We start from the raw sequence: 26184 nt of genomic DNA, 5'->3' as shown, positions 1-26184 counted from the left end.
CTTAAGGCTGTATTGTTCTCTGGAGCTTTTGTTGTTATTAGTACACAGTGCTTCTATATTGTCTTTTCATGATAAAGAGGGTAGGGAGACTAGATCTGGGTTCAAAATCAAGGCTTTGTCTTTAAGCCATGTTCCAAGTCTTTATTGTTTTAGTTAATTTTTCAAATAGGGTCTTACATCTTTTTCTCACGTCCAGCTTGGGTCTACCATCGTTCTATCTTTGCCCCTGATAGACCTAGGATCTCAAGCATGCACCTCCATGTCTCACTAGATTTTGAAATAGTCTCACAACTTTACCTGGGCTGGCCTCAATCCTCAAATCTTCCCACAGGCAGTGGAATTGCATTTTTATTGTCTTAATCCATTGCCTGTTACTATAACAAAGTACCTGAGGCTGGAGCTGATCACCAGTGAGTCACATCTATAATCCCAGCTACTCCCAATTTGAGAATCAAAGTTCAGAGCCAGGATGGAAAGACAAAACCTCAAGACTCCATTCAGCTTTAAGAACTATGCATCTTGGCTGGGAGTTTGGCCTAGTGGTAGAGTGCTTGCCTAGCATGCACGAAGACCCGGGTTCAATTCCTCGGTACCACATACGTAGCAAAAAGCCAAAAGTGGTGCTGTGGCTCAAGTGGTAGAGCCTAGCCTTGAGAAAATCCAGGGACAGTGCTCAGGCCCTGAGCCCAAGCCCAAGACTGGCAAAAAAAAAAAAGAACTATGCATCTCAAATCTCAAGCAGCAAAGAGTTTTCCTTTTATAGGGAAGAGCAAAAAGACTAGACAGAATTGTCAGAAGTAGGATAACAGGTACTTGATCAGATAGAAAGCCAAAAAAATGTTTTCCCCAAGATCAATTGATGCTTCAGAAAATGTATCTACACAAGGGCTGAAATGCTAATTCAGGCTAAGGGTAGGAGAAAATTTGAAGTTTTAGATTGGAGAAAAGCATACATGAAGTCTGGTCACATCGTGATAGTAGGTATTTTGTCTAAATTGCTCAGTAGAGAAAAATACAGTTATTTATGAGGCAAGTATGGGAATCTAAAGGATTTATGTCTACACTGGACATAACACACTCTGTATGGACACCTTCCCTTCTTCCATCCTTGGAAGAAAGGTTAATTCCTATTCAAACTCAGTGTTCACACATAGGCAACATCTCTCCTGGAAAAAATGTCTCAAATGATCCCTTAAAATGTGACAGAACAGTACTATGCCATCTCTGTAGATTAATCACATTGGGCATGGCTATCTGCTTTAACCCTTGAGGACAGAGCTGTCTCTTACCCATCTTGCATCCTCAGCACTCTGCTCAATGACTGTAATTCTGCAGTCAGGTTGTTACCATAGCTGTGTGTGTGAGGTTGTTACCATAGCGGTGACCTTTGAAAAGCAGCCTGTTCTTTCCCACCAACAACTGAGAGGTAGCACCATCCCCAAGTCCTCAGGCTTGTTCACAAGAGGATGGTTCACTTGCTAGATCATCTCTACCTTGAGTGTTTTTATCTCTGCTCACATGAATGTGAAGGAAACTAGAGTAAAGTAATGTGCGGACTTCCCTCTCTTTCATCTTCTTAGCTATTCTGAAAAAAATGATCCCAGTAGAGGGGTTGCAATTATTTTAAATGGAATATTTGCCCATAAATGATTTATTGATACTGACCTATATACCACTGAAAGTCAACACTTTGTTGAAAAATATTTTTGCCCCTGATATTCAGGAAAGGAAGAAAAATATTGGTGAATTTGAGGAATCATTTTATAGGATTATGTAAACTTTTATGCTGAAAAAGCCCTTATAACTCATATCAAAATAGAGTTTAGGTAAATCACACAGTTCAACCCTTAATTGTAATTAGAAAAATTAATTCTTTGAAATGCAACATATGAAAATTTAGATAAAATAAGGAAATCACCATTTCTATTGTGTCCCAAGTTGGAAATTTAGTAAACTTAATATGAGTTTTGGACTGAGACTTTGGCCTAGTGGTAGAGTGCTTGCCTATCATGCATGAAGACCGCGGTTTGATTCCTCAGTACCACCTACATAGAAAAGCCCAAAGTGGTGCTGTGGCTCAAGTGGTGGAGCACTAGCACTGAAGAAAAAGCCTAAGGACAGTGCTTAGGCCCTGAGTTCAAGTCTCGGGACTAGCAAACAAAAAATGAGCTTTGTTTTATTTCTTTGGTTAATACATAGAATTCTTGAGCCAAGATCTGAAAGATGAAATGTATCACAAAACAGAAGTGATTTCCATTAAGTATCAAACCCTGCAAAAGGCACAGACTTCTAATGAGAATTCTCAATCCTACTGTTTTTCTGACTGTCAAATAGAATATATATTGATCAGATATCATGAAAATGTCTTCCATGTCTAAAATGATAAATCACCAGAAGTGGGTGAAGTGAAACCATCTGTTATTGTGGGATATATTCCAAAGACTGTTGTCTTCAAATGAACTTATTATTCAAGTGATATACCAGGTGAGCACTGATTACTTTATAACAATTTCACGACGAATCCAGGATGAAAATGCTATCTTGATTCTCAGGCATGGAATTAAAGCTAGTAAAAGTTTTATTTCCTTCATCTAATAAGTTTCCCTGGTGGTCTCTAAGTTCTTGGCCTTCCGTGTAGAAGTCAAGAAATCTCTTAGTACTTGTCTACAAATGTTCGCTGAGAAGGCAGGAATTAAGATAGTAGTGTATCTGAAAGACATATGCTAGGTTGGTGTTCCAAAAAAAAATCCAGGGTGCCAAAGTCAGAAGGTATAAGCTTCCTAAATCCTCCTGGTATGAAAATACAGGTCTACATCTCTTTCTATATCTCCCAAATCACCTCCTAGCCATCTTGTCCCACTAATGCTCAAAGCTACCTCTCTTTATCTATCATGCGTTCAGTTATCGCATGGCCTAAGCAGAATGGTAATTGCCTTTAGAAAGGAAGAATCATAACTGAAGGCATGACTCAAGTGGTAGAGTACTTATCTAGGAAGCACAGGACCTGAGTTCAAACCCCCAGTAGCACCAATAAAAACAACATTATAAATCAAGAGGCACCAACCCAGCACTCACAGCTGGGCATATTTCTACTCAGTGCCAATCTGGCATTTACAGCTGGACATGTTGCCCCCGAAGCTAGCCTGGCTCCCACTTCTAGACCATAGAGTTCTATTAAAGCCATTCCACAACCAGGCAATGGTTGGTCACGCCTATAATCCTAGCTACTCAGGAGGCTGAGACCTGAGGATCAAGGTTCAAATCCAGCCAGAGCAGAAAAGTCTGTGAATGTAGCTGCAACCCCTCTGTACATCACCCCAGCAATAAAATAATTTTTTGAAAACTTTTCATTTTTGTTGAGAGGATCTAGAATTAGAAATCTAGAAATGCAGGGATTGAGAATCTTTATTCTGCTAAGTGGTATTTGCATATTTATGATATCATTAGAAGGCTATACAAAATTATCAATGTGGGCAGCTGATAAAAAGCATATATCTCTATACTATAATGTACCAAATGATTTCATGGTCTTTACATGGCCTAACTGGGGTAGGGAATGCAAACAAACAAACTTAGAGATGGTATATGTTTACCTAAGGAGGGGAAAAATGTGCTACTCCACCTATAAAACATATATTATTTAGTGCCCATTTAGTAAGTAAACGATATGATTCTGAGTACCAGAGAGACTGGGTTGAGACGGACTGTGGCAGGGGGTGGGGAGATAGACTCTCATAATCTCTATTTTTATGGAGATAATGGAAAACATATTAATACACAGTGAGGAAATTTAGTGAATTGAACGGCAGATATCAAAGGACTTTCTCATGTTCCACCCAGAAGTGTGAAAGTGATCTAAATTTAGCAGAGGGGTGGGGAGAATCTTTTTAGATGGATTTAAGGATTTCAAGATGATGTCTTGGATCACCAAGATGCAATCTAAATCCAGTAAGTATCCGTAGATGGAGAAGAGAAGACACAGACCCTCACTGAGGCAGAGAGTGTAATGACTGGTCCACAAGCTAAGGAATGCCTAGGGCTGCCAGAGCTACAAACAAGTCACCCCTGGAGGCTCCAGTGGGAAGCTGAACAGTACTGAAACTGTACTGGCGCCACCTTAATTGTGGACCTCTGCTATCTAGGCCTGTAAAAGAATACTTTTCTTGTGTTTTCAACATTTTGGTTTCTTATGACTTCTAACAGAGCCCTGGGAAAGTAATCAGGATAAAAATTAGGCAAATAGAAGCCCCAGAAATCAACCCATGGAACTATGGCCACCTAATCTTTGATAAGGGAGCCAAAAAAAAAATAGAATGGAAGAAAGACAGCCATTTCAACAAGTGGAGCTGGCAAAACTGGTTAAGCACCTGCAGAAAACTAAAGTTGGATCTATCTATGTCACCCTGCACCAGGATGAACTCCAAATGGATCAAAGACCTGCAGGTAAAAGCAGATACACCGAAAACTTTACAAGAAGTAAAAGGAGATACATTAGGTCTCCTTGGCACAGGTCAAAACTTTCTTAATAAAGACCCAGAAACACAACAAATCAGAGAACGTTTGGATAAGTGGGACGGTATTAAACTGCAGAGCTTCTATATGGCAAAGGACATAGCTAGCAAACTAACTAGAAAGCCTACAGAGTGGGAGAAAAATCTTCATTAACTATACAACAGACAAGGGCCGCATATCTAAAATATATCAACAGCTAAAAAAAAATTGATTCACTCCAAAACTAATCTCCAAAGAAAGAACCATCCCATTAAAAAATGGGCCAAAATATGTTTCTATGACATACAAACCCTTAGCCTAATTTTGATTAAGTTCTAAATACTAAGTCCCAGTGATTGTAGAGATTCCCTCCTTGAACACTTGTTTGTTAAACTTGTCATTTAAAATATGATGTAAAAATCAACATTAATAAATTCTTAAAAAAAAAAAAGATGGGCCAAAGACTTAAAGAGAGTCTTCTCTGAAGAGGAAATAAGACTGGACTATAGACACATGATGAAATGCGCGACATCTCTGGTCATAAAAGAAAGGTGAATCAAATCAACTCTGAGATTCCACCTCACTCCAGTTAGAATGGCCAGAATCAAGAAATCTATTAACAGCGGATGCTGGTTGGGATGTGGCCAGGAGGGATCACTACTACACTGTTGGTGGGAGTGTAAACTCATTCAACCACTATAGAAAGCAATATGGCAGTTCCTCAAAAGACTAAACATAGAGCTCCCCTATGACCCAGCAATTCCACTACTTGGCATTTACCCAATCGTCCAGAAACAAGGACATACTAAATCCCCTAGCACAACGATGTTCATTGCAGCACTATTTACCATAGCAAAGATATGGAACCAACCCAGATGCCCCTCAGTTGATGAGTGGATCAACAAGATGTGGTATTTATACACAATGGAATTCTATGCTGCTTTCAGAAAGAATGACATCGCCCCATTTGTAAGGAAATGGAAAGACTTGGAAACGATCATATTAAGTGAAGTAAGCCAGACCCAAAGTAGCATAGACTTAATGGTTTCCTTCATTTGTCATAATTAGTATAAACCTTAAACTCTCCTAGCAAAGGTTTACTATAGGGCAAAACCTAGATACAAAAGGCCATATAGGATGAGGCTAAATGAAAGGACCTCCAGGATATGGAAACAAGGGCCATATAATGTGTGATTGTTGTACTGTGTTATTTCTCATCTCTTTTGTTGTCCCTTGGTTATCTCATATTGTTACGGTATCTTACCTTGTTATCTGGTATATTGTATATATGTTTATTTGTTTATTTGAAATAGGATTGGGAAGGGGGTTTCAAAAGCAAGATGAGGAGCACGGGTGGGGAAGAGAAATTGAGACAAAAACATGAGAAGAGGTATCAATGTTTGTGAAGTAATGCACCTTCTATCTGACGAATATAATATAATCCTTCTATTAATTACAATAAAAATTAAAAATAAATAAATGTATTAATGGAAAAAATTAAGCAAATAAGCTATCATTAAAAGTTGTAGACTATGAAACAAACACATTTTTATTTTTTTGTATTTTATTTGTTTGTATTTTATTTGTTTATATAGTCCAGGCTGTCCTTCCATTCATAATCTTTCTGCCCTCACTTCCCAGGTGCTGAGATTATAGATGTCTGCCACCACATCTAGCTTCACAATTTGAAGGAAGCAGCTACCCAATGTTGTTCTAAATGTGGCAGTCTGAGAAGCTTTTTAGAAAACTAAATCCAAGTCAGAGTGTTTTCAGAGCAATTAAGCAAAAGGCTTTTCAGTGTGTTAAAATTTTGTGTGTCTTAATATTGAATATGATTCTGTAAAGTAAATCAAACACTGATCAGCCACTAAGTCTTTCTTGTGACACTTAAGTGCCTGAATAACCATGTTCTAAAAGAAAAAGAAAAGAAAAGAGAAAATAGAGTAGAATGCAACAGTTCTCAGCTTCTGTGTGTTATTTCAAGTAGGTGGAAGGCTAGCCATGAGACAAAAACTGAGGGCCACCTAGACCCCCTCCCCCTTATCTACATAGCGGACTCTCTCTGGGGCTTCTGGGAGATTCTGAGAGCCCCTGGGGACATCTGGAGACCAGGTGTGCAAGCAGCCCGAGGCCTGAGTTGGGATTATTCTCAAAAGTAGATCTACCAAACCAAGAAGCTAGCTAAAAATAAGGTCCTGAAGAGCTGCGATATTAGTATCATGCTGAATTATAATTATATTTTAATTGCAAGTTAGTTTAACTTAGAATCATTTATCATTCAATAAATGCTCCAAGCAACAAGCACTGTTTTATGTACTTTATATGCATTGATTCATTTAAGCCTATAAAAAAATAAATTATCCTCATTGTATAAATGAGGAAACTGCAGCACCGAGAGTTAAAGCAAATTTCGCAGAGTTACACAATTCTTAAGTGGCAGGCTGTCTGCTGCTAGAAGTCGTCCACATCTAACATCATTAAATATTGATCTGCAAAAAAGATGTAATTATCATCTTCATTCTGCCATTGAAGAAATTGAAGGCCAGAGTTAGGGAACTTACCCCAGATCCCAAGGAATTTACCACCTCTACAGTGTCTCCACATGCAGCTGTTTGCCTTTGTGTTAGGAAAAACACCTGCTTTGTTCCTATTCTGCTTTATTTCTTGCTTCCTTCCCCCATACCTTCATTTCAGCTCTACATTTGAATCTCCCCAAACAAGGAGACAATCATATTATCTTGATCAGAAACACACAAAATAGAACTTTGTCTTTACAACTTATAGCCTTTACTTTTTCATATGTTTTTGAAATAACAATGATTACAAAAGGCTCTTGTTTGTGTTTATTTTTATTAATATATATATATATTGTGCAGATGACTGGGTTCAGTGTGATATTACATCATGGGAAAACTATGCACTTAGGAAATCAGAGAAATTTACATTTCCCTCTCCTTATCGTTTCTTTTTGTTTAGAGCCTTTGAGCTCCTTTCTTCCTAAAGTAGATAACAGGCTACTATAAATGATTAGTCACTCCACTGTGTAGAACATTAAAATGGTTTTTTTGTCTGTTTTTATCCTCATAGTCCAACCACTCTTTATCCATTCTCCCAGCAACATCCTTCCCAGACTCTAGTAATTACTATTCTACAATCATTGACTTTTTTAACATCCATGCAGAAGATGTGGCACTTACCTTTGTATCTAGCTTATTTTGCTTAACATAATATCCCCCAGTTCCATTCATTTTGCTGCACAAAATAATATTTCATTCTCTTTATGCTGAACAATGTTTCATTATGTGTGTTTACCACATATTATCCACAGAAGAGCACCAATGTTGATTTCCTATTACAGGTATGATGAATAATGCTGTAATAAACACGACAATGAAGGTTTTCCCTTAGTATACTGATTTTTCTTTCTTTCAAACAAATTGCTTGGTGGCCTTTTGTATTTCTTTGGAGAAGTGTCTATTGAGATCATTTGTTCATCTTTTAGTTGATTACTTTTGTCATTAAATTCTTCCAGTTTCTGATTTATTTGGATATTAACTCTTTCTCAGAAAAATAGTTGGCAAATATTTTCTCATATTATTTAATTGGTCTCATTTTGTAGTACAAAAACCATTTAGTTTGACATAATTTCATTTGTACATTTTTGCTTTTTCTGTGTTTTGCAGGATCATCTCCTAGAAATCATTGCATATATTAATATCGTGAGGTGTTTCCCTATTATTTTTTCATAGTTTTTTTTTAGTTTAATTTTTTACATTTGGATTTGATCCATTTTGAGTTGATTTTGTAGAGTGACAGAAATCAAGCTTCAGTCTTCAGCATGTGGATATCCAGTGTTCTCAGCACCAGATACTGAAGAGTCTGTACTTGTGCCAGTGTGTGTTTTGGGTGCCATTGTCTGTATAGGCTCATAGACTTATTTCTGTTATCTCTGTTCTCATCCATTGATTTATGTCTTGTTTTATGCCAACTTTATATGGCACTGCAGTATGTCTTGAAATCAGGTATTGTTTTGTCTCCAATTTTGATATTTTTGTTCAGGACTGTTTTGAATACTCAGGGTTTCTTGCCTTCTGTATGAATTTTGAATTGTAAATAGCTCCTGGTATTGTGGACATTTGGACAATATTAATTCTTCTACCCATAAAGAGAGTTCTTTTGTATTCTTCAATTTCCTTAGTCAATATTTTGTCATTTTAATTGTAGAGGTCTTTTGCTCCCTGGTTATGCTTTATGTTTCTTCTTTTTTAATTAAATTTTTATTATCACTAAGTTATACAAAGAAGTTACTATTTAGCTATCTGCATTTCTTCATTTTTGTAACTATTATGAATGGGGTTTTTCTCATGATATCTTTCTCAGGAACTGTGGCTTATTAAATGCTACTAAATTTCTTCCCCAGGTACTGGAACTTGAACTCAGAGAGTAGGCTAAGATCCTGAGTGTCTTTTGTTCAAGGCTAGCACTCTACCACTTGAGCCACAACTCCACTTTCAGCTTTTTTATTTATTTATTGGAGATAAGAGTCTCACAGACTTTCCTGCTGAGTCCAGTTTCAAACTGTGATCCTCCGATCTAAGCTTTCTGAGTAGGTAAGCTCACAGGTGTGAGCTACTGACACCAGGCACAGTGATTTTTTTCCATAAATTTTTTATTGTAATTAATAGAAGGGTTACATTACATTTGCCAGATAGATGGTGCATTAATTCCCATACATTGATACCCTTTCACATGTCTTGGTCCCTATTTCCCTCCCCCAACCCTCACCCCTCATTTTGTTTTCCCCCTTCCCTATCCTATTTCAAATAACCAAATATGCATATATACAATATATCAGATAACAAGGTGAAATACTGTAACAATATGAGATAACCAAGGGACATCAAAAGAGATGAGAGATAGCATAATACATTAAGGACAACAATCACTCATTATATGGCTTTTGTTTCTATATCCTGGAGGTCCTTTCATTTAGCATCATACTATATGGCCTCATATATCTAGGTCTTGTTCTATTGTAAATCTCTGCTAGGAGAGCCCAAAGTTTCTACTGATTATGACAAATGAGGGAAACCATTGAGCCTAAGTTCCTTTGAGTCTGGCTTACTTCACTTAATATCATTTTTTCTAAGTCTTTTCATTTCCATACAAATGAGGTGATGTCGTTCTTTCTGACAGCAGCATAGAATTCCATTGTGTATAAATACCACATCTTGTTGATCCACTCATCAACTGTGGGGCATCTGGGTTGGTTCCAAATTTTTGCTATGGTAAATAGTGCTGCAATGAACATTGTTGTGCTAGTGGGTTTAGTATGTCCTTGTTTCTGGACGTGTGGGTAAATGCCAAGTAGTGGAATTGCTGGGTCATAGGGGAGCTCTATGTTTAGCCTTTTGAGGAACTTCCATACTGCTTTCCATAGTGGTTGAAAGAGTTTGCACTCCCACCAACAGTGTAGTAGTGATCCCTCCTGGCCGCATCCCCTCCAGCATCTGTTGTTATTAATTTTCTTGGGCTTGGCCATTCTAACTAGAGTGAGGTAGAATCTTAGAGTTGTTTTGATTTGCATTTCTTTTATGACCAGAGATGTTGAGCATTTCTTCATGTGTCTATAGGCCATTTTTGTTTCTTCTTCAGAGAAGACTCTCTTTAAGTCTTTGGCCCATCTTTTAATAGGATGGTTGTTACTTTGGAGATTAGTTTTGGAGTGATTCAATTTTTTGAGCTGTTGATACATTTTAGATATGAGGCCTTTGTCTGTTGTATGGTTGGTGAAGATCTTCTCCCACTCTGTAGACTTCCTAATTAATTTACTAGCTATGTCCTTTGCCATACAAAAGCTCTGCAGTTTAATGCGGTCCCACTTATCCAGCCTTTCCTGATTTGTTGTGATTCTTGGTCCTTATTAAGAAAGTTTTGACCGGCACAAGTGATTTTTGAATGTTGGTTTTGTATCTAGCAACTTTACTGTATTGGTTTATTAGTTAATCTTTTGGTAAGATCCTTCTATATATAGTATCCTATCTTTTGCAAATGAGGAATTTGACTTCACCATTCTTATTTGTATGCTTTTCATTTCATTCTTTTCCTGCTTATTTTCCAATTTTTTTTGGATTGGAGTAGTAAGTGAATACCCTAATTTTATTCTTGATCTTACAGGACATTTATTCCAATATTTCTAATCTAGTATAGTGCTGTTTCTGGCTTCACCATACATAGTCTTTATTATGATCTTTCTACATCTACTGCTTTCAGAAAGTTTTTATTTGTTTCTGTTTGTTTGTTTGTTTTTGCCAGTCCTAAGGCTTGAACTCAGGGCCTGGACACTGTCCTTGGGCTTTCTCAAGACAAGCACTCTACCACTTGAGCCACAATACCACTTCTGGCTTTTTCCATGTATATGGTACCAAGGACTCAAACCCAGGGCTTTGTGCATGCTAGACATACAGTCCACCACTAGGCCATATTCCTGGCCCTTTTCAGAAGTTTTAGCCTAAAGTAGTATTGAATTTTATAAAATGCTTTCTCTATACCTATTGAATGATCATTAGTTTTTATTCATTCTCTATGTGATATATTTCTGATGAGTCAGATGTGTTGAGCTATCTTTGCATTTCTAGAATAAAACTTGACATACTTGATCATATTTGATTCATAGTGAATGCACAGTTGAATTCAATTTACTAATACTTTGTTAGGAACTTTAAAATATGTGTTTGTCATGACCATTGATATATAATTTTATTGTTTATTCTTGCCATTTCTTATCCTTGACTTCAGGATAATACTGTCATTGAATATCTTTTGAGCTCTTATTATGTGCTTTGCATCCATTAGCCTGATTGTCTAAAAGAGACTAAGGATAGTACCAATAAGAAAGTACTAATAAGAAAACTGATCCCCAGATATGTTAAAACCTCCCACAAATTTACACAACCAATGATGTCATATCTTAACTGATTTTGCAAATTATATTTTTCAGTTTTTGTTCTTTATGTCAATTTCTTTTTCCTTTCTGAGAAAATTACAATTTTATTATTGTTTCTTTATGACAGGGTCTCACTATGCAGCCTAGGTTGACCTCAAATTCAGCATCCTCATCACTCAGCTTTTCAAGTACTAGGATTACAGGCATGCACCATCATGTTTGATGATAATGTTCATTTTAGGTCTTCTTGTAGGGTATATTACTTTTATGCAACTTTTGGGGAGCTACTGTTTTCTGTGGGATGAAGATTTTTACTTTCACAGGTAGCTCAAAAAGTAGTACATACCGACTCATGTGTAAGGTGATAATCCATAGTATTGTAGGTACCTGTGGCTTTCCACCCCATAAAATAGAGCACAGTTTTTCTTGTATCCATTGAAAGAAATGTTTCCCTTAATATAAAAAAAATCCATCTTTGACTAAGAGGCAAGTCACGGGTTAGAAAATCTAATGTACAAAGGCAAGTGAAAAGTATCAACATGCTTTACACCACAAAAGCAAGAATCCAACCCTTCCTCACTGAAGAACAGAACAAGAATGAAACTGTGTCACAACTCTAAAGGAATAAGAAAAATATCTGACAATCTTGTTAAATGTGGCCAGAAATTAAATTAGGATTCTGTCAACACTCTTCCTTTTGAAGACTTAAAAGGTTGTGCCTATTGAGGACAGTTTGGAGTAGTCCTAACAATATCGTTGCCCGCAGGCTGACAGATGGATAGAATGACCTCTCTGCATACCTCCCAACCCCACACTTTTGTTTGCTGAGATTGTGGATAGGCTTGTTAATGCAGTAAAATTTGCCCTTGCAAGTTAGCTAAGGAGTCTGCTGCCTGAAAGAAAAATGGATGCATTGTTACAGTATTTTACCTTGTTATTTGATATATTGTATATATGTTTATTTGGTTACTTGAAATAGGATAGGGAAGGGAGGAAAACAAAATGAAGGGCAGGGGTTGGGGGGAGGGAAATGGGGACCAAGACATGAGAAAGGGTATCAATGTTTGTGAAGTAATGCACCTTCTATCTGGTGACTATCATGTAGCCCTTCTATTAATTACAATACAAATATATGAAAAAAAGAAAAATGGATACATTCTCTGTTCCAAAAATAAAATTGTGTTTACTCTGTTCCAGATTAGATTAGATTATTGGACACTGGCTTCACTGAATCACAAAGTATATTTGGTCTTCAGAATGCTCTCACAGAATGCCCACATTGCCACAAGTGACATTAAAGTAACTAAATCTTATTCAATAAGAGATTAGTAGACACCAGAACCCTGCTACAGGACCAAGAATCAAAGCACAAGAAGAACGGTGACCAAAACATCAACAGATAGAGATGAGTCTAAAATTGTGTCTAACTAGAAATGTGGCTCAAAAAAATATGGCCACAAAAGAAGAGGCCATCCCCCCTTCTCCTCAGCTATGTTCTGTTGTTCTTTAAAATCCAGAGCTCCTAGCAGCTTCAAATCTGATTCAAAGGATTGGAATTACAAACATGACTCCTGCTTTCCTACAAAATACTGAACATGTAGTAAATGTGCAGCAATTTCCAACGATTGAAGGACTAACACGCACAAAATATTGTTCTAGGAAGTTACTAAATGCACAAATACTTTGCCTCACCAGATTACATTCAGGCCAGAGAAAGCCAATGAAAGAGGCATGAGGTTCTATAGCAACTATGAAAAGGAGGCTTGTTCTAGCTCCAAGACCTTCTGAGAAGGGAGAATTACATGGATCTATGAAGAGTGAGTAGGAATTGAAGAAAGCTGGGTGTTAGGGAGGAGAAAGCACTTAGAGAATATTCTACTTAAACTTTCTAAACTTTGCCTTGGTGGTATAGTTCAGTGGTACAATATTTGTCTTGCACAGGAGAGGACCTGAGTTCAGTTCCCACAATAATAGAGCTGAATGCTGTGAAACCACCATAACTTTCTTGTGTAGAAGGATGAAGAATAATTATACCCTTCAAATATTTATGCAAATATTTGCATAAGTAATTTTTAAATATCAAGATTGCTCAATAAATAATTTTAAAATAATATCAGAATTATACTTAAAACTACTTTTCTTCTTTCTCTTCTGGCTTTCATGAACTAGTCTTCAAATAATTACTTCAAAATAAAGAACAAATTTACATGGCTAGGAAAAAATGGACAGGACAAGTTCAAAATTAAACAGGGATTTGTCTCTGGTCATTTAAACATTGAGTCTAATTCCAAAATGCATTTGATGTCATTGACATTATGACATGGATTTTTCCCCACCTGCATTGAATGTGAATTATAGGTTGGTTCCTGCACTACAGGTGGACCTGTGGCAGCCCAGCAGTATCTCCTATGTATCAGAGGGCACCGTTACTGACATCCATGTTCCCCAAAATGCCTCTCAAGCCCTGTTAACCTTCCTACAGGAAGCCAACATCCAGTACAAGTAAGCATCCCCTTCCGCTTGCAACAACGTTCACTTGAACTAAATTGAACTAAATTTTTGTATTCAGATTATCAAATGTTTACAACAGTGCTTTACATAGTTTATCATTTTGAGAAAACTACTGTAAATATATTCACCTTCTGTGGTTTTATTAGTCAAGTATTAATCTAATACCATTTTACTGTGACTAAGAAGTGATCAGTGTCAACATGAACTTTTCTCTGTGGGAAGAGAGAGCAGCAGCCTGGCCATTCCAAGATGGCTGACTGAGAGGACAAGGCCTTGGACAGGAGCCATATCAGCCAGGCTAAGGATGAAAGGTGAAACCTAGCAGGCAATGCAAACAAAGAAGCAGAACAGTAGTGCACTAATATAGTACACCAAGAACAAGCCAGGCAAAAGAAAGAAAAGATGCTACAGAGACAGAGTGAGGCAAAGTTGTGGAAAGTCTTATTGCAGGGGAGGATCCCAAGCCTCTTGTGTCTGGTGCTGCTTCCAGGAGGATATAGGTAAAAGAACTACATGTCTGTGGGTGTCAGGGATAACAGCAGTCCATGCAAGGGATGGTGAATCCCTGAGTTCAGATCAAAGTAGTACATTCACATCAATATTTCATGGAGAAAATCTGCCAACTCTAATCTTGGTTGGACGATAGATAGGAAAAGAAGTCAAAAATGGCTCCAAGTTTTCTAGCTAGTAGACAGATTTGAACAGATTTAGATATTATGAGGATTTTTTTTGAAGGAGTAGGTAGAGTAGGTAGAAGACAGGTAGAAGGTGAGTGGAAAAGAGAAATAGGAGTCAAAGATTTCAGAGAGAGAATGATTCATGGTGTCAAGAGCTACAATGATATTTGGTGTTGGGAATTGTTTTCCTAACACTCATGGTGAGATTTAGTTGCTGAGAGGAGAAGGCAGAAGTGAACAAGTGAGACACAGACTATGTGCTCAGCAGTTAGACTAAGGAGAGAAAGAAATATAGGAAATGACCACAAAGAAGTGTTGTTCAGAAGATTTAAGATTTGTATTCGTAGGGGGAAGTTTTGACATGCCAGGTGACTAAAAGGAAGAACCAGTAGAAAGGGAGATGGTGAAGATGAAGCCATAGAGAGTTTCCAAGAGGAGGAAAGGGCCTGGACAATGGAAGAATTCCTCATCCTTTCAGAATGAAGAAGTAAATAAGAGCCTACGTGAGAGGACAGAGAGGAGAGTCCACAAATTAAAAGAAATCAAAGATGATTATTGTTTGGATGAAGAATAGTAAAAAAAAAAAAAAAAGTAGGGCGGGAGTTTGGCCTAGTGGTAGAGTGCTTGCCTAGCATGCACGAAGACCCGGGTTCGATTCCTCGGTACCACATACATAGAAAAAAAGCCAGAAATGGTGCTGAGGCTCAAGTGGTAGAGCTCTAACCTTGAGAAAGTCCACGGACAGTGCTCAGGCCCTGAGCTCAAGCCCACGATTGGCAAAAAAAAAAAAAGTATATCTAATGAAAGTGAAAAAACAGATATTGAAGAATGTCACCAAGAAAAAAAAACACTAGGGTAAGAACAAATAAAGGCAGTTACTTCCAAATAGGAATACAGCAATGATACAGGGCTAGGAGCTTGTAGATTAGGAACGTAGAAAGGACAGTATGGCAAGAAAGCTCAAGTTTTCAGTGAGATACCTTATTAGGTATTCATCTGTGGGTTCTAATCTGGAGGGAAGAGACTAAGAAGAATTATGGAACAAAGAAAGGAACTCTTAAACTGTAGATTATTGGACATTATAAGGTCTAGGGTAGGAAGTTTATGGAGGGTAACAGATTTGTAAGCTGATAAAGGAGAGAATGGTTGAAATGGAATTTTTGGATGGAGATCACTAAACCTATTGTGGTTAAGTATGAGAGGAGTAAGTCACTAGTGAATGAACATAGCTATTTTGCATCTACTTGTCTAATTCGCACATTACAGGTAAAGGCATAGCCAGCAGTGAGAGGAAAATAACCAGGAGTAGGAGGCTAAAGGGAGGGCAAGCTGTTCCTGAAAGTTACAATATTAATAAGGAAGCAGTGATAAGAGACAGAAAATTTAGATTCTCCTCCATCTTGGTCCCAAAGTGTGTCGGAAAGAAGGGTGGAGGTAGAAAACCACACACAAAAAAGTATGTTCTTAAGAATTAGTTTTCTGATGGAGCAAGGACATGAAAAGGGAGAGTTCTCTAAAGAACCTGGAGGATATAGAAAGGCTGTTCACAATAGAAGAGGGACTCTAGAGACACAAAAGAATGGAGGTAGAGTGGAGTGAATGGAGACCCTATGGAGGATCTGGGCAGGAAGTACAGTATAGTGAGGCAGCAAGCTGAGAGACATGATAGTAAATAGTTTTCCTAACCAATCCCCACCTTAACAGGGTGTTATACTGTCACAACTGGCCCCAGGTTTCTAATGGCACCTGGAGAAATTTAGGGTGAGCAGCTTGCTCTTGGGGAGGATGGCACGTGGCCAAAAGTGAGAATCCTAGGCTCTTTCAAAATCTGAAATAAAGGGTAAAATTATGGCAGTAACATCCCCAAATAAATATCACCCTTCCAGAAAGAACCATGCAACCTTATTAAAGTACCAATATGCCTTCTGTAGAAAGGTGTTTCATCTGTGTTTCTGGAACATAATCACAGCTGTGCATAAAACTATTATTCATATTGCTCACATTTCCATCATTGCTGTAGCTTTGAAGGCATTGCTTGGACTTTCTGAATGCCTGGCAGGAAAGAACCTGCAAATTATATCGATAGGTGTCCAGTAACAATGTACATGTTTCATTAATTATTGTTCAGTAGGAAGGAACATAGCAGTTAGTTTAACAAGTTTCTATTTTGCTATTAAATATAGGTCATGTAGACTTGATATGGAATATCACACATTGTGTCCCAGAGAACTGAATCAAAAAAAGAAGTATTTTTAAAGCAGGTGTCTCCTTGTGAAGAACAAGTATTTAGAATTATTCATTTTGTTGGACCCAAGTTTATACCATGTAAGAGTCAATTAAATTCCATAGACACAGTAGATAGTCATCACTTTAATTGACTTTGATCATTATAGCCTAGGGTATTTTCAAAAGATCATCATTTATTCTGCATAACGAAACATAATGTATCACTATAGTGGTCTTTAAAGTGGAGATAATATGACCCAGGGTCTAGCCCACAGGTATCCAGCTTATCTCAATGAGATGATTTATTCTGCTGTTTAAAAAAGTATCTGTTATAAATGCCTATAAAACCAGACAATGAAATTTCCATTTTAGAGGGCTCACCTTACTCTGTAGCTTTGTACCAAGTGATGGCATCATTTGGAAAGTTTCTAATAGATCTGAGTCACTACTATAGGAATGGATCCAATTGATTTATCAATCACTAACTAAAGCTCAGAAGACCATTTTGGAATTCCAACTTACAACTTTCTTTCTCATCAATATACTGGTTTCCAATCAACTACTTAACTAGGATTCTGGGACTGGGACTACCGTACTGCAATTTCTTTCATTTAAGGTAGGAATGTTGGAGGTTATTTTAGTGTGCAGACTATATGACTAAGCAGAGAGTTGAGTTAATCTGGTAGAGCTTCTGTAACAAAGTAGCTAGGTCATTGTACATTGAGAAGGAGATCCTTGTGGGAATTTCTGGCTGTCACAGATCTGTGCACAATTTATTTGTGCCTCTTTGCTTCCTGGGATAGGGAAAATGTAGCTAAGAGAAATAATTCAGGGAAGAGAACATATCTGGAGATTGGCTGCAATAGCTAGAATATGTGGGCAATTTATAACCATGCAATTCCTAGCAACCTTTCTGACCATTCCAGTTCTTTCTCAACACAGGAAGGAATGAAAGTCCAATTTAGAGTTCATTTAGCTCTGAAGATCAGATTTAGCAATAACTTTCTATCTTTTGAAAGAAGGAAAACTTACATGCACAGTGTCTGACACCTTAGTGTTACATGCACATTTTGAGCCATACAAGCAGCTAACAAGAAAACTATCTTGGTTCAGACTTCCTTCTTACTATTTCTAAAATGTTGCCAACTTCAAAGTAGAAAACTGAAACTAAAAGAACAATCAATGCTTAGGTGTGGTGAGTACTCAACAAATAATAATGAGTAAACTCAAAATGGCTGCCATACATCTAGCATGCCCCTGAATAAGTTGACTTCCTTCATAGACCAAAACTTGTTTGCTTCTTTTTCTTTGTTTTTCGTCTATACTGGGGCTCGAACTCAAAGACTAGATGTGATCCCTGAGCTTTCTTGTTCAAAGCTAGTACACTTCCTACCACATGAGCCAAAACTCTACCTCTTGCTTTTTGACAGTTTATTAGAGAGGAATCTCACAGGCTTTCATGGCGGCTTTGAACTGCAAGCTTCAGATCTCAACGTCTTATGTAGATAGGATTACAGGTGTGAGCCACTAGCACCTGGGAAAGGCTTCTGTTGTTGTTTAAATGCAGGTATGATGGCTTGAACTCAGAGCCTGGGATCTGTCCCTTAGCTTTATTCACTTCAGGCTAGCACTCTCCTACTTGAACCACAGCTCCACTTGTTGCTTTGTGCTGTTTAGCAGAACATAAAAGTCTCACTGACTTGGGCTGGGAGTTTGGCCTAGTGGTAGAGTGCTTGCCTAGCATGCAGAAAAACCCAGATTGGATTCCTCGGTACCACATACATAGCAAAAAGCCAGAAATGGTGCTGCGGCTCAAGTGGTAGAGCTCTAGTCTTCAGGTAGCCCAAGGACAGTTCCCAGGCCCTGAGTTCAAGGCCCAGGACTGGCAAAAAAAAAAAGTCTCATTGACATTTCTACTCAGGTTGGCTTTGAACCACAATCTTCAGATCTCAGCCTCCTGAGTAGCTAGAATTACAGGCATGAGTCACTGGTGCTTGGCCCAAGAAGTAGGAATGCAGATGATCCTAGATAATCTTTTTCATCAAGTGGCTTATGTAGATCATCCTTGAAAGCTATTTTAAAATGTTACTACATGTTCTAATTACATTTACACTATTAAGCAAGTTTCTTTTGGAAGATTAAACATGAAAGCAAAGCTTTTCAAGGACCTGCCCTGCCAAGAAAAATCAACACAGGGCTTGGCATCCTCTAAGTACCTTATTGGCATTAGTACTCTGGTTAGTAGTGACCCATGAGTACTAGGAAGACAAGCCTGAAGCTAATTCTTGTCACATCGAGTACACTGATGTCGCTATTTGGATCAGATCCCCAGTTGTAATGAGCCTGGGATCCCCTGCCCTGGGCTCAGCCTTTCAATTTTGTCTAAGTAAGCTTCTTTTCTTTTAACATCCCTGATATTGTCAGGGAAGCAAGATAGCTTTGTCATCTCTTGAGTTTTTATGCACTTTTCTCTTAAGAACTGTAGCTCCTTCCATCCTCTCACTTTCCTTTCAGAGTCTTGGGTCAGCTGTGCTGGGTGTTAGCAAAAGAGCAGTTTCTATGAAGAGAGGAATATGAACACGTAGAAGCAGCAGGAGAGATGGTCAAGTGAGGGCACTGGGTGGTGGGGGGTTACAACAGAGACTTAGTTTCATGGCATCATATTGGACTTGGTCTCCCAAGACTGGCATTTAGGTTCAGATTCTGGCTCAGCGTTAACCAGTGACGTGACATTGGCAAATTCCTAACACTTTTGAATCTCAGGTTTCCCATTGGAAGTAACAATAGAATCCCACAGAGTTATTCATGGAAATCATGTGCATAATAATCAACATAGCACTTGTAGCCATTGGTCCATAGTTGGAGATACTCACTCAGTGGTAGCTGTGATTATACCACTAGTGCTATTTGGTGACATCTGCCTGTAATCTTACACTTTAAATTATTCATTATACCATTTACTTAACACTGTTTACTTCCAGAAAAAGAACATATTCTAAAAATTTGATATTTTTAGAAATCTTTCCTTGTGTATCATAGGACTTGGGTCTCTTCGATGTTAGTTCTTCATTCCTTATGCCTGAACCTGTGATTTTTTTTTTTTGGTGCTGCCTGACTTTTTGCATAATTTCAACTTTTGATCATCATCTCTATTATCTCAAATCCAGGATCCTCATCAGAGATCTTCAGAAAGTTCTGGAATATGGAAGCAGCTTGGGAACCCAGAGAAGGAGAAGATCCCTGTCTAAATATAATTATGAAGTTTATCACTCTTTAGAAGAAGTGTGTAATCAAAGGAGTTTTTATTACTCTTTTTTAAGACCACTTTTGTCTCTTAGGTGTAAAGATTGAGAGGGAATCATTAAAACATAGACACAGGCTCTGGGAAGAATCATGTACATAACCCAGGCATAACTCTTCACTCATTTCTTCCAGTGAACCCTTTGCTGCTATACAAGATATAATAGCAATAATAATAATAATAATTTGAATTCACCTACTTCACTCAATTTAGTCATATAAAGAACATAGGAAGTAAAAATGAAGAGTAAAGTCATTTGGTAAGAAATAGAGCCTTAACTTTTTTAAAAAGCCATTGAGGTAACCAGAATTTGAGAGCTATGCTTTGGTTGAAAGGTATAATTAATACTTTCCCTACATCCTTTGCAAAGCTGAGACTTCCCAAAGACCAAGTTGTATTGATGGTACCTTGGAAGCTTTGCTTACTTAATTTGCCTGATTAGCTCACAGCTCACCTCAAACTCACTGCCAAATCTTTACTGTTCATGTGATGTCAATCTGTCGTCCTTCAAATTTCAGCTAAAGCAAGATGGTAGCTCTTTCTACTCTCCTAAACTGAATGAAATCCCTCTACCTACCAACTCTCCACATATCACATGCTCCCATAATGTGCACAAGTATGACACAGTTCTTACTTATATGATTGTGTTGTCTGACTAATGTTCTCAATCCTCTATGCTGCAAGATCCATGACAGCAGAGAACTTTTCTTCCTCCATCCCTAAAGGCAGGCAAATCAAGTCCACCAAGTTGGTAACAGAATAAATGAATGCATACATTGTCATACTTCCCTTGAGTCAATCAAAGGAATGCCAGACTCAACACCAATGAGATACCCTTATTTAGAATGAATATTTGGGTTTTGTTAATAAGACCCCTTTGAAAACCCTTTTCACACACTCCATGTCTCAACTACACTTCTTAGAAGCTTGAAATGAGGATTAGTGGGAATGTTTTTTATAACCTAGCATGCCAAATTACTATAAACATGCCCTTGTAAAAGTCAAATTCCAAAAGTGGATATAGATAGAAATGAATGCAGAGGCCGAGAGCATAGCTTCGTGGTAGAGTGCTCACCTAGCATGCATGAAGACCCAGGTTCAATTCCGTAGTATCATATATACAGAATGAAAGCTGGAAGTGGTGCTGTGGGTCAAGTGGCAGAGCACAAGCATTGAGCAAAAAAAAAAAACAAAGAGTGTTCGAGGATAGTGCCCAGGTCCTGAGTCAAGCCCCAGGACTGGCAAAAAAAAAAGAAAAAGAAAAGGAAAGAAAAAGAAATGTATGCAGAAGTGTTTATAGATTTATTAAATAAGAATAAGAAGAAAAGAAAATATAGATACTTTGCAAAATATATTTTCTCAGAACAGAACGTCTCATAACAGTGAGACACTGCATCAGAACAGTGGGACACTTGTGTTTCATTTTTTTAGCTTTTCAGTCAGAACTGTCACCCACCTTTCTAGGTATCTTATTCATCCATCGCAAATATAACCTTTCCTAATGACAGGAAAATGTATGCAAATGTGTCATCATTACAGGAAAAGGTATTTCCAGCGTGCCCTCCAACATGTGGCTCTGTAGAATAACCCTGAAATGCAAAAGAGAATGTCTTCTTAGAATTTTCTGGTCAGTGGCAATTACAATAGTCAATACTTTAGAGACACATTCAAGTAGTTTGAATGGTTTGCCAGAAGCTAATTTGTTTTTTCTTTGTCCCCTTAAATGCTTGTAAGAAATGGAAATCAATTTGAATTTTTTATAAAAGAAACCAGAACATATCAATTAATTTTCTGCAAAACACTGTCATCAGGCTGTTAAAGACACACAGTAGTAGAAAGTATGCTTTAGAGAAGTAGCAACATGAAGATATAAACTACTATTTAGAAAGGCAGAACATGACATGTAATTTTCAGTATCCCAAAGAAAATTAAAGACAGAAAATTAGTTTCTTCTCCATTTTCTATTCCATGGATGCTCTCTAAGTTCTGACACCTATTGTTGCCTTTTCTATTAACCTTTGGTTTTCTAAAAGCTCTGTTGGCCTAAGTGTCTGATAGAGTTTTTGCTTATCTGCTTTTAGATTCAGTGTTGGATGCATCATCTGAATAAAACTCGTTCAGACCTCATTCAGATGTTCTCTATCGGAAAATCCTATGAAGGAAGAGCTCTCTTTATTTTAAAGGTAAAAAGAACTTGTTAACTAAGTATAGCCTGTAAACACAACATTTATTTTTTAATTTTGATTTATGGGGGGAAATGGAGTGATCTTACCTACAGACATGTAATATCAACTTAAGCATATATTTACTACACATAGTAAATATACATAAATACATCTTACTAGTTATTAGTATATTATTATTACAATGTTATTTATATGTATACACACACATATAATGCTCTGCCAGTTGCCCTAAACCTCCAGCCCTTTTCTCTATGCTTATTTTTCAGGTAAGGTTTCACATATCTTGCCCACACAATCATCCCATTTATGCCTTCCATGTAGCTAGAATGACAGGCGCCTGCCATCAAATCCAACATGTTATTAAGATGAAGATATCGATAACATTTTTATTCAGGTTGCCTTTAAACCACAGTTTTCCCAATTCCTGACTCTTGATTAGCTTTGATTGTAGGCTTGAGCCACCACACCTGGTCTTGATCTGATAACTTAAGAAAGAAAAAATATATCCAGGTGCCAGTGGCTCAGGAGGCTGAAATCTGAGGATCAAGACTCAGAGGCAGGAAAGACTGAGATTCTTATCTCCAAGGAACCCCCAAAATGCCAGAAGTAGAGCTGTGGCTTAAGTGGTGGAGCACCATGCTTGAGGGAAAAAAAAAAGCCAAACAAAAATGTAATCCCTAAGATCAAGCCTCAGTAGCAGCACAAAGGAAAAACAAGGCCTTACATTATTTATTCATATTTGTTTTATTTAAGAGAATATGTAAGATACTCGGCCTTATTGGTGCAAATTACTTGTGAATTGATACTTATGATGACAATGCAAAATTATATAACCATGGAAAAAAGTATTCATTATATACTTCTCTCGGTACTGAGTTCTTTTCCAGCTGACTTGTTCACCATATCATCTTAATCAAACTTCTAGTAAGATCTATTCATATTGTTCCTACTTACTTACTCCCCTTCAGATTTGGCAGCTTTTTACTCAGTGTTCATCTACAATTAAATGTAGCAACAATATCACTTGTGTATTTTCTAGTCCTTTGGCTGCAATTAGTGAAGTAATTTTACTGTTTCTGCATAAGCAAGCCTTGACTTCCAAAGTAGATAGGAAATCTCTGTCTACCTAATTGCCCAATGAACCGAACTACAGTGAAGACGCTGTTGCACAGTGAAGCTTAAATTGAAAGCCTGAGTTGGTTACTACAAATGCTCTTGTTTTCAGCTGGGCAGGAAGTCACAAGCTTACAAAAGAGCAGTCTGGATGGATTGTGGTATTCATGCAAGAGAATGGATTGGTCCTGCCTTTTGTCAGTGGTTTGTAAGAGAAGTAAGTTAAACCCTTTCACAATGTCCATTTCAGCTAGTTAGCACTGTGTTTTCACTCTCCCTAAGGAGCAAAGGAGGAACCTGAACCCAACAATATGTGATTGAATGATAACAAAATGTTGATGTTGTGGACTACTTTCTTAGTTCTAAAGAACTCCAAAAACCCTCATTTAGTTTCTCTTCACCTCTGACCTTGGAAGTGGGGAGGCTTTTGTGCATGGGTACTCACTTGGTTAAAGAGAAAGAAGTTGGATTCTAGAGCCTTTGTGAATTTGTGACAAATAATAGACCCACCATAACAACAGATATATGGCAAAAGTCTAAAAATCTGATTAGAACAATTACCTACACTTACACACAGTTCAGAAAGTCCTACATGACTTGACTTCCTGTGAAGAAGGTCTCACACACAGGTCATATGGATACAGAGGTGAACAAGAGGTGACATTGCAAAATCTTGCTGTGACTTAGAAGCACCTGATTTTGAGTATCTGTACATGTTATATTCTCTAGTTCTGCTCTCTCTTGTAATTATAATAGCCAGTGATCCATTTTAAGATGTTTTGTTTGAATCCTGAACCCTCGGAGTTGATGTGCTCAGCAGAGACCTATCTCCAAGAGAGTTTCCCTCCAAAAGAGTTACCTTCACATTTGGTATTTGTCTGCTCATTGTCAAGAATGAACTGGTTATGAAAGCATCTAAGGAAATAAGGCTCTTAGAAGATAACCTGCACATTTCTCTAGTTCTGTACTTTTAAGAAACCATCAATGATCCACAGTGTATCTGAATATATTTCAGCCATATTTCAGTATATTCTGTGGGGAGCTTATGTGCCCTAGGAGAGTTTGTGACTTTGAAGACTCTCCTGGGTATGAGAAAATATTCTTTACAAGGATCCACAATATATTCGATTTGAAAGTTCTCTATGCCACTATAAAACTACCCAAAATATCATTAGTTTAAAAATATTATGTAATAAAATGACCTAACTAAAACATATTTCTATTCCTGCTCAGATGATTGGTTCAAATTATCTTAAAAGAACCTTTAATCTTGCTTTAAAAAAAATAAGACTACAAATACAAAATCTCATAAGAAACTATTAATTCTCTATGAATTAGTATCAAATACTTTTACCTAACAATGTAAAGTCTGCTATTTTAAGTTTGGGTGAAAAGAAGGAAATAGTTAAATACAGAAGAGCTATTATCTGTACAATATAGTCTTGTGTATTGTGGGAGGATTTTAGAATGTATCTCAGGTTCATCCGTAAAATGTGTACATCTTTTTTTATTTTTTTCAAACTCTGAACTTGTCTTGTTGGTATGCTCCCCCTCAGTGCTAATCCTCTACCAGCTCCCAGGGCACAGACTCTATCTTGTTCACAGCCAAATTGCAGCATGAGCACCGCCCAGTACTGAGGAAGTGTTCTGACTCATGTTAATGAATGGGTAGGACACTCATCCAGTGGCAATGGCATGGAAAGGTGTGGGTGGTGACATGTCAGAGAATGTGAATGGGACCACCTGGGTGTGTACATGGCTTCTTGCCATGTGCAGCAGCCCTGTAAGCTGAGTTGAATTTCACAAGAGAAGGACACAATGTAAACCACAGGACAAGGAAGTGGCAAGCCTGACGACCGCCACCCAAAGATAGTTGCTTTTAGAGCAAGAATAACAAGCCGCAGTCAGGATGGAGGCATGTCTCAGCACTTGTAGAGCTTGCCTGATTGGCTTTTAAGGACCTGGGTTTGGTTCCCAGCACCACAAAGGATAAAAGAAACTTGAAACACCAACTGAAACTTCATTTGTGCCGATGAATCGAAACATTTCTGTGTCTGCTACTCTCTCTATACCTCTTTCTCTCTCCAGTTATGACCACTTAAGTTTTCTCTTGTGAGTCAGGGTAACAATGAGAAATAGGAAAGGGAGGCCTAGAGGTCATTCCCCGCAATGGAACCTCCACGGTGTAATAGCCAGGTGGTAGTAATGACTACACCCAGCAAATATTTACACATTACATGCTTATCACACACACAAACACACATACACACAGTTTTAACTGGTTTCAAAACTCCCGTTCCCATTGATGGTGGTATTGGAAGCAGAAGAAACAGGGATAATGGAGATTTAAATAAGCTTAACACAGATAGAATTAGTATAACACCTGGTTTGCACTGGTTTGCCTTCCAGGAGTGGCTGTTACAAAAGAGCTCTTGTCAACAATGCCCTTTCCACAAGCTTTTCCCATCCCTCTGTAACTGGCTCCAAGTTCTTATCTGGTTTCCATGTTCTCTCTGGGAACACCAGGAAATTGGTGCCTAACAAGAGTCCCAGAGACTCCAGGGTGCTGTGTCTAGACTTATCTCAGGTCCCTACGTCCCCACTGTGTTCACCCTCTTGTTGGATCCTTCTCCCAAGACACATGAACAGAACAGGCTTCCTTTGTTTGCTAAGGGTGTGTGAGTGTGTGTGTGTGGGTGTGTGAGTGTGTGTGTGTGAGTGTGTGTGTGTGTG

At 37.9% G+C, this 26184-nt stretch overlaps 1 protein-coding gene across 1 annotated transcript in view; it reads left to right on the top strand.

The window, feature by feature from the left end:
• The window catches only part of Cpa6 (carboxypeptidase A6), a 264676-nt gene that overhangs the window by 162237 nt on the left and 76255 nt on the right, over nucleotides 1-26184 (top strand). Inside the window, exons 3-6 of the mRNA XM_090338664.1 lie at nucleotides 13815-13939; nucleotides 20019-20133; nucleotides 22234-22335; nucleotides 23564-23668. Of these exons, the coding sequence (XP_090194790.1) occupies nucleotides 13815-13939; nucleotides 20019-20133; nucleotides 22234-22335; nucleotides 23564-23668 (447 nt within the window). The remainder of the gene's footprint in view (nucleotides 1-13814; nucleotides 13940-20018; nucleotides 20134-22233; nucleotides 22336-23563; nucleotides 23669-26184) is intronic.

Source organism: Megascapheus bottae, chromosome 9 (assembly GCF_031878675.1).
Source record: "Megascapheus bottae isolate mThoBot1 chromosome 9, mThoBot2.hap1, whole genome shotgun sequence".
NCBI lineage: Eukaryota > Metazoa > Chordata > Mammalia > Rodentia > Geomyidae > Megascapheus > Megascapheus bottae.
Note: the sequence above shows the minus strand (reverse complement) of the source record. Positions and strands in the feature narration are given on the sequence as shown.